Source organism: Rhincodon typus, chromosome 15, assembly GCF_021869965.1.
Source record: "Rhincodon typus isolate 14 chromosome 15, sRhiTyp1.1, whole genome shotgun sequence".
Classification (NCBI taxonomy): Eukaryota; Metazoa; Chordata; class Chondrichthyes; order Orectolobiformes; family Rhincodontidae; genus Rhincodon; species Rhincodon typus.
The window spans coordinates 1,754,179-1,763,702 of record NC_063346.1 but is presented as its reverse complement, the minus strand read 5'-3'; the positions used below and the strand labels follow the sequence as shown (position 1 = coordinate 1,763,702).

At 46.4% G+C, this 9,524-nt stretch overlaps 1 protein-coding gene across 1 annotated transcript in view; it reads right to left on the bottom strand.

Moving 5' to 3' along the window:
- LOC109938056 (WD repeat-containing protein 88-like) overlaps nt 1-9,524 on the bottom strand; it is a 22,276-nt gene that overhangs the window by 11,631 nt on the left and 1,121 nt on the right. The window contains exons 2-5 of the mRNA XM_048605936.1: nt 9,328-9,438; nt 6,158-6,243; nt 3,710-3,773; nt 822-960 (exon numbers count right to left, since the gene is read on the bottom strand). Coding sequence (XP_048461893.1) covers nt 822-960; nt 3,710-3,773; nt 6,158-6,243; nt 9,328-9,438 — 400 coding nt within the window. The remainder of the gene's footprint in view (nt 1-821; nt 961-3,709; nt 3,774-6,157; nt 6,244-9,327; nt 9,439-9,524) is intronic.

Genomic DNA, 9,524 nt, shown 5'->3' with positions numbered 1-9,524 from the left:
GGTAATCACAAACCGCACTCGGTCGGTAATCACAAACCGCACTCGGTTGGTAATCACAAACCGCACTCGGTTGGTAATTACAAACTGCTCTCAGGTGATCTTCAAACTCACAGCAGACATCACTCTTACGTCACTCAGTGTTAGCGAGCCTGGGGATGGTGCTGAGGCTGAATGCTATTGGCGAAGGAACGGAGGAGGCAGGGATGTGTATGGAATGTGGGGAGAGGATTGGGAGAGAGACGCAGCAGGTGAAGTACGGTACGGGATTCCCACTCCACCCACTCTTGAATATGACTTGCTGTTCCTCTTCCCCGAGGTCCTCCCACTCACCTTACCATTCTCTTCTCCCTCCATTCCACCACCTTTGCCCTCCCCTCCTCCCTCCTACATCTAAACCCCTCCTTTTCTTTTATTCATTCATGGGATGTGGGCATTGCTGGCTGGCCCAGTATTTATTGTCCGTTCCTAATTGTCCCTTTAGGATGCTGGTGCTGCTGACCTTGTCAATGTAAGTGGTAACGGTGACATTTTTGAAACCGAAAGAACTGCGGTTGCTGTAAATCAGGAACAAAAACAGAAGTTGCTGGAAAGGCTCAGCAGATCTGGCAGCATCTATGAAGGAAAAAACAGAGTTAAAGTTTTGGGTCCGGTGACCCTTCCTCAGAACATTTTTGGAAGATGCTCTCTAGCCTTCCCAGACCTTTATCGTTCCCTCCCCATCTCTGCCCTCCTTCACCATGGCCCCTAGTGCCCATAATCCTGATGGTACCCATCCCACCCAGAGCTCGTTGTCTGGGGAATCACACTGACCCTGTGCTTACCTTGCAAGTTTGTGATAATCTCTCCAGTTTCAGTGGCTCTGACATAAACTGCGTTGTCAATGTCACTTCCAGTCACAACGTACTTCCCATCGAGGGAGACATCGCAGCAGGTCAACGGTCGAATGTGAACAACAGACCACTAAGGGGAGAGACAGTGGGTGTTCAAACAATCAGAGAGCAATGGAGGCTATTCTGCCCATTGTGCCTGGACTAGCTCTTTGAGAAACATACCCCATTAAAACTATTGTGTCAAATCCCTTACAGAAAGTGGATTGATTTTCTCAACCCTATAAATCCCACTCAGCCCTATATACCCCACTCACTCTCATTGACCTCTCTTGCCTGATATATACCCCTCCCAGCCCATTATATATCCCCCCACTCCCATATACCTCACTTGCCCCCACATATTCCACTCACCCATGTACGCCACTCACCCTGAAAGCGTACTCACCCCCATAAACTGCACCTCACTCCTTGATACTCCATCGACTCACATATATCCCAATCACGCCCATCCATTTCACTCACTCCCAAATACCGCATTCACCTTCATAGCCGCACTCACTCCTTGTGTGTAACTGTCCACACTCTCATCTCTCACTCCTGACACATCAATCTTAATCCACACTCCACTTCACTCTCCCTCACTGTCAAATGCTGTCAGCCTCATCCCTATCTCTCCTTCCCCTCATCTCCATCCAGCTATTCAGCCATGACAGGCCCACCACCCAAACACAGAGTGAATCATTACTTACATTCTGCCCTCTCCCTGCCTGACAAGGTCTCATCCAACAGTGCAGAGCAGAGCCGGGCCACTGGGAGAGCCCTGCAGCTCCTGAGACCTTTGGCTCTCAGCCTCATGGATTGATTCTGCTGGAGTGTAAGCTCTCTGGCCTCACTGAGAACGTTGAGGATATCAGTATGTTGCTGCATAATGCTCCTTCCCAGCTTCCAGCTCACCCTCATGCTACCGTCTGGCACGGTGAAGAAGCTGCAGATGGTGTGACCATGACCCACTTCCCCTACACCATTCCCTCCCCCCCACCGCCCCCATCACCAGCCCCTCCCCACTAACCCCCTTCCCCCACCTCAACCTGTGCTCCTGCTTTCAGATCCTGAAGAATTGACCCCTGCCCAGTCATAGCCGCCCCAGTAGCACGGGTGGGGGGCGGGGGGTTGGGGAGAAGAAAGAGACAGAGAGACAGCAGCAGCAGCACTGTATTGACTTTGGTGCTGTCCCTTACAGCCCCCAGCTCAGATACTGGCCCTGTGCTTGCTTTCGGGAGTCGATTTGAATGGGAGCAGCCTGTGGCCAGGGGACAGGATTGGGGGGGTGCTTGTGTGTTAGTTCACAGGGTTACAGATGTGTTTTGCTGTAGAGGATCCCAGTGAGTCCCTCAATGGGGTGACAGACCATTCACGTTGAGTTACAGGCTGCTGTGACTGACCTGTCAGGCTGCATCGTGTCACCATCAAGGAGCCATGGTGATGGCTGGCTCTATCAGGGCAGGGGGCTTTGTGCCATCTTCCTGTCATGCTGTTAGAGCCAGAGGGTGTGTCACTGCTGCCCACGTAATCGATGCAGCCTGTGTGTGGCCTGGTCACTCAATCCCACATCCTCCCTGAGGCTGCAGCAATGTCATCCCCCACCCTTTTCTAAATGCGGGAACACTCCATCAGAACACGTCCACAAACACTCCAGGGGTATTCCAGAAACCCTGCAATAGCAGGAAGTTATACATTCCCTGAGCTGCTTCTTCATGTGAAGACTTGCTGAACACAAGTCAGTCAGCAGCGGTTGTGGTTTCAGGTAATGATCATGTTAGGCCTTTTTAACAACTTTCTCTCGATCTATTCATGAGTGATGAGTGGGTTCTTCCAATGGGGCTGTGTGGTCCAAATATAGGAATTGAGCATTACACCTGCTGTTAGAGTTGACAGGGGGTGGCACCACTTCATAAGATCATAAGACTTAGGAAATAGGAACAGGAGTAGGTCCCTTGATCCATCGTGCAATAGAATCATGGATAATCCGACATTCCTGATATCCATTTTCCTGTGTTTTCCCCATAACCCTTGATTCCCCGACTGATCAAGATTCTATCTCAGCCTTAAATATACACAAGGACTCTGCCTCCACAGCACTCTGTGGCAAGGAGTTCCAAAGACAATCAACCCTCAGAGTGAAGAAATTCTTCCTCATCTCAGTCTTAAATTGATGTCCCTTTATTCCGAGACCGTGCCCTCTGGTCCTAGAGTCTCCCATGAGGCGAAACATCCTCTCGGTATTTACCCTGCCAAACCCCTTAAGAATCCCATATGTTTCAATGAGATCACCTCTTAGTCTTCTAAACTCCAGTGAGTAGAGTCCAAATCTGTTTAGCCTTTGTTCATAAGACAATCCCTTCATACCAGGGAATCATCCTAGTGAACCTTCTTGCAGGAGTGCAGTGATGCTCGAATAACACTGCCAGTAACAGCTGGAGGCACAGGGTACCATCAATAGAGCCGTCACCATCAGTACGAGAGCCTGGAGATCCAACCCCTGAACATATCACTGACAATTTCACTCAGAAATGTTGACAACAATGTCTAACCAGGATCCTTGATAAAAAGGAGCTGGGCAGGAATGTGCATCGACACAAGATTTCTCTGATCATTTATCGCTCAAAAATACAGGAGCAGCTGCTGTACAAATTGGTGTATGATAACCCTTCCTGTCCTTCTACTATTTATTGACAGTCACTCATACAGCCATTCCCACACAATCACACTCACAGGTGCAGATACACCTATTCACAGCTACACTCCTCACATACACACATGCCCATCATTGACTGAAAGGGACACCACACCATCGAGATGCATTCTGAATAAACACCTACCAGAACTTTTCCAGTTTCGACGTCCCATGCTTTCAATGATTTGTCCCATGAGGAGGTAAAAATTCTGTAGTTTCAAACAAAGAAAGAGCGTGAGGCTGAGTTACAGAGTATAAACGGAAACATGTCCAAACTGAGTATTCTGATTGTGAAGAAACCTCTGCCCCTGCAGGTGACATGGAAGAGTATTGGGAGTGAGAAGGGAGACAGGAAGAGTATTTAATTTGGTGGGGTGATGGTGTGCCCCCATACCAAAGCCCAATCACCCCCCTCTGCCAGAGTTCACAGCCGGGAACGACGCCTATGGCCAACATTTCCACCTGTCACCAAGGGACTGGGCATCAGGAAGAGGATCTCACTCATAGCTATGACACATGGTTTTGCTTCCAACTACACTGCACCCCTCACCTCCTACCACCCACCTCTGACCTTATCATGGAGAGAAAGTCATTGAAGAAACAGATAAGCAAGGATGGGCTTAGGACACTCCCCTGAGGAACTCCTGCAGAGATGTCCTGGAGCTGAGATGACTGACCTCCAACAACCACAACCATCTCCCTATGTGTCAGGTATGACTCCAACCAGCGGAGAGTTTGCCCCCTGATACCCATTGCTTCCAGTTTTGCCAGGGCTCCTTGATGTCACACTGGGTCAAATGCAGCCTTGATATCAAGGGCTATCACTCTCCCCTCACCTCTGGAATTCAGCTCTTTTGCCCATGTTTGAACCAAGGCTGTACTGAGGTTAGGAGCTGAGTGGCCGTGGCAGAACCCAAACTGGGCATCACTGAGCAGGTTATTGCTGAGCAGGTGCTGCTTGATAGCACTGTTACTGACACCTTCCATCACTTTACTGATGATTGGCAGTCGACTGATGGGGCGGGAATTGGCCAGGTTGGATTTGTCCTGCTTTTTATGTACAGGACATACCTGGGCAATTTTCCACATTAAAAATCGAAAGAACTGCAGATGCTGTAAATCAGAACAAAAACAAAGTTGCTGGAAAAGCTCAGCAGGTCTGGCAGCATCTGTGAAGGAAAAAACAAGAGTCCATGGTTTACCAGAATGATCCCGAGGATGAAGAACTTGCCTGACGAGGAGCAGTTGAGGACTCTGGGTCTGTACGCAATAGAGTTTAGAAGGATGAGGGGGTATATGATTGAAACTTATAGAATACTGAGAGGCCTGGATAGAGTGGACGTGGAGAAGATGTTTCCACTAGTAGGAGAGACTAGGACCCGAGGGCACAGCCTCAGAGTGAAGGGATGGAGATGAGGAGGAATTTCCTCAAGGGTTACGTGGGGAAGGCAGGAGAATGGGATTCAGAGAGATCAGCCATGATCAAATGCAGAGCAGACTTGATGGACTGAATGGCCTAATTCTGCTCCTATGTTTGATGGTCTTATATTATCAGGGCCCATAGTCTTTGCAGGATTCAGTACCTCCAACCATTTCTTAACTTCACATGGGGTGAATCAAATTATCCGTTATCTGTAATACCTGGGACGACTGGAGGAGGCCGAGATGGATCATTCACTTGTCATTTATGGCTGAAGATTACTATGAATGCTTCCTTATCTTTTGCACTGATGTGCTGGGCTCTTCCATTATTGAGGTTGGAGATATTTGTGGAGCCTCCTTCTCCAGTGAATTGTTTAATTGTCCACCACAATTCACGACTGGATGTGGCAGGACTGTAGATCTTGAATTTGATTTACAATCCCACTACCAGCTGTTCAGAACAACACTCTGCAGCCCTGTCACAGTTGTGAATGGTGGATATAAATGTTCTGTGGTGCAGTGAGATAGTCATAACATGCAGTCCAAAACAATTACTCTTAGAAACAGAAAGACTTGCCTTTGTAGATATTTTTTAATCCACCTGTTCAGACTTGATTTTGCACATTTAGTGGGACTTTAATCTGGATCTTCTAACTTAGAGGCAGGGATACTATCACTGCACCTCAAGAATGTCAAAGACTGGCCTTTGCATGCTGGGCATCCCAAAGCATTTACAGCCAATGAAACGTCATCACTTAAATCAGCCAGGGAACAAGGCAGGAGAGTGGAGTTGGGGTTAATCAGACCAGCCATGATCCCATTGAAATGTAGAGAAAACTTGATGGGCCAAATGGTCTACTTCTGCTGCTACATTGTCTCGTCATATGGTCACTATTTCTTACAGCTAATTTGCACACAGCAAGATCCCACAAACTCCCAGTGGACAGCTAATCTGTTTTTAGAATTAAACTGCCAGTTGCACCATAGTTGACAAAAACTGAAGTTGCTGGAAAAGCTCAGCAGGTCTGGCAGCAGCTGTGAAGGAAAAAGATCAGAGTTAATGTTTCGGGTCCGGCGACCCTTCCTCAGAACTGTTAACGTCTCTCACTCACTCTGCAGTGAAAGGTTTTGTTGACAGAGGTTTTGAAATCAGAAAAAGTTGAAAGATCACCTTTGGTTATCATAACTGATGCAACACTCGGTTAGTGGAGTGGATTGAAGTCCAAATTCAGAGATAGTAGTTCCACTTAACAGATCCTGGCGGGGAACGAATGAGACACACTCTGAGCATTTTGCACAATTCTAACAGCAGAAAATACATTCCTCCTTCAACTTGGAGTCTACAGTTTCAACATTTTCAAATACAGTCAAAAATCATTCATTCATAAACATTGAGGTGGATTGAAACAGACTCATATGATTACACAGAACATACAGAAAAGATATAAGCCATTTGGCCCAACCAGGTCATGCTAGCAGTATGCTCCATTCAAGCTTCCATACATCCTTCTGCATCTAAAACTCATCACAATCCTGTTCCTTTCTCTGATTCTCCTGGTATGCCGTCATCCAAGTCACCCTTTATTTACACACAAAAGTCCTTGACTTTAGTACAGCTTCATACACAGTCAGGTACCAGACTGATATCAGTATCTCTAACATTCCCCTTTTTTTTAATCGTTATCCCCACACTACTAGTACACAGCTTAGTGCTTGTTTTCCCCCACAGCACCTGTGTTGTGTGTGTGTGTGTAAGTGCAGGGACTCAGTGAAAACACCATTGTGCAAATAATTTTATTCAATATTTTCACCATCAGGAAAAACACCCATGCAGCCAGGGAACCAGTAATAAGCAAGACAACACTGCTCCCCTGTTTATCTGTCAGCCAGGGCTCCCTGATTGGACCAATTAACAGCCTCAGTCAGGGAACTCATATGCTATGATGTCCAGCTGGCTGACCTCATTACAATCAGTACAAAATGTATCTCTCCTGTTCTCCTCAATCAATCCCACTGGGACCGATTTTACCTGTCTCCTGAATTCCCCTGTTTGGTATCTTGGTGATGGTCTTATTTTATCGGTCTCTTATTATTCTCTTCGTCACAAGAGGAAACAATCCCTCAGTATCCACTTGATCAAAATCTTTCACCACTTTAAAGAACTCTATTAGCTCAGCCTGCTCCTTTCAAGAAAGAGAGTCAGGCTGTGCATTGAGAGGTGTGTGATTAGTATGATTATTTTTAAGAGACTGGGCTTTTTGAGGACATGACCAAGAAATAGACGAAGGAAGAGTGGAAGACATTGTCCACATGGACTTTAGCAAGGGCTTCGATAAGGTTTCACATGGTAGACTGTTTAGTAAGGTTAGATCACATGGGATCCAGGGAGACCTAGCCAATTGGATATAAAACTGGCTTGATGGTAGGAGACAGAAGGTGGTGGTAGAGGGTTGTTGTTCAGACTAGAGGCCTGTGACCAGTGGTGTGCTGCAAGGATCGGCGCTGGGTCCACTGCTGTTCGTCTTTTATATAAGTGATTCGGATGAGAAAATAGGAGACATAGTAAGTTTGTGGATAACACCAAAATTGGTGGTGTAGTGGACGGTGAAGAAGGTTATCTAAGATTACAAAGGGATCTTGACCAACTAGGCCAATGGGCCAAGGAATGGCAGATAGAGTTTAATTTAGATAAATGCAAGGTGTTGCATTTTGGTGAGACAAACCAGGACAGGACTTACATAGTAAATGATAAGGCCCTGGGGAATGTTGTCGAACAGAAAGATCTAGGACTTCAGGTATATAGTTCCTTGAAAGTGGTGTCGCAGTTAGACAGGGTGGTGAAGGTGGTGTTTGGCACACTTGCCTTCATTGGTCAGAGCACTGAGTATAGGAGTTGGGCCATCATGTTGCAGCTGTACAAGACATTGGTGAGACCATTTTTAGAGTACTTTGTACAGTTCTGGTCACCCTTCTGTAATAAAGATGTTATTAAACTGTAAAGGGTGCAGACATGTGTTACAAGGATATTACCAAGACTGGAGGGTTTGAGTTACAAAGGGAGGCTGGATAAGCTGAGACTTTTTTTTCCCCAGAGTGTAAGAGGCTGACAGATGACCTTATAGAGTTTTATAAAATCATGAGGGATGTGGATAGGGTGAATAGCAAAGGACTTTACCCCAGGGTACAGGAGTCCAAAACTAGAGGGCATAGGTTAAAGGTGAGAGTGGAAAGATTTAACAGGGACCGGAAGGGCAACTTTATCCACACAGAGGGTGGTACATGTATGGAACGAACTGCCAGAGGAAGTGGTAGAGGTGGGTACAATTACAACATTTAAAAGATGTTTGGAAATATATATGAATAGGAAAGGTTTTAGAGGGATATGGGCCAAATGCCGGCAGATGGGACTAGTTCAGTTTAGGAAATCTGGTTGTATGGACAAGTTGGACCAAAGGGCCTTTTTCCGTGCTGTATGACAATGATTCTTTAGCTTAGCTTTCAAACTAGTGGCCTGGGTGTTGGCCAAACTTTTGTGAAGGGGTTTAAAAATCAATTGATCAGTCTTTGTGCAGCCATAACATTGAGAGCAGTATGTGCCAGAGACAGCAGGACTGCAACCATCCCTGGGGTGTGAATGGAAGTTTGTTTACACTTGGGCGTTTATGACCAGCGAGAGAAACATTCAGCCATAAGCTGTAGCAGGATACAGGATGAGCAGATTTTTAAAAATTTAGTTCAAAAGTTTTTGGGCTCAATTCAAGGGATACCTGGCTAGAGGACATAGGTTTAAGGTGAAAAGCGACCTGAAGGGTAACATTTTCATACAGAGGGTGCTGCGTGTACAGAATGAGCTGCCAGGTGAAGGCTGGTACAATTACAACATTTAAAAGTCACCTGGATGGGTGCATGAATAGGAAGGGTTTAGGAGGATATGGGCCAATTGCTAGCAAATTTAGCCTATCTGGTCGGCATGGACGAGTTGGACTGAAGGGTCTGTTTCCGTGCTGTATGACTCTATGACTGTATAATGCACTTGTCACAACCACAGGACATCCTGAACTCCTGCCCAGTCAGTTAAGTAACTTGCGGAAGTTAAGACACTGATGATATAAGGGAATGTAACAGGCAGTATGTACACAGCAAGATCTGACATACGCCAATTCAATAAATGACGAGAGGATGTGTTTGAGTGGGTGCTAGTGAAAGGTTAAACACTGGCTCCATTACACAAGACTCTACTTCAAATAGTGTCTGTAGGATCTGCCTTGTATGAATGACGCATCATAAAGGGCATTGGATTAATGGGGAGACCTGATGAACAATCAGCCAAAAGCATCTTACCCAGAGAATGACACTTCCATCAAAAGAACAAGTCAGAAACCTGCTGTCATTAAAACAGAATTTGCAGCAGCTGGCTCGATCAGTGTGGGCTGTGATGATCTGGAATGGGATCTGAACAGAGAGACAGGGACAGATATAAATACAATACTGCACCCTCACACAGCTCTCCGACCCACGCCCCGACCCCGTCCCCACCC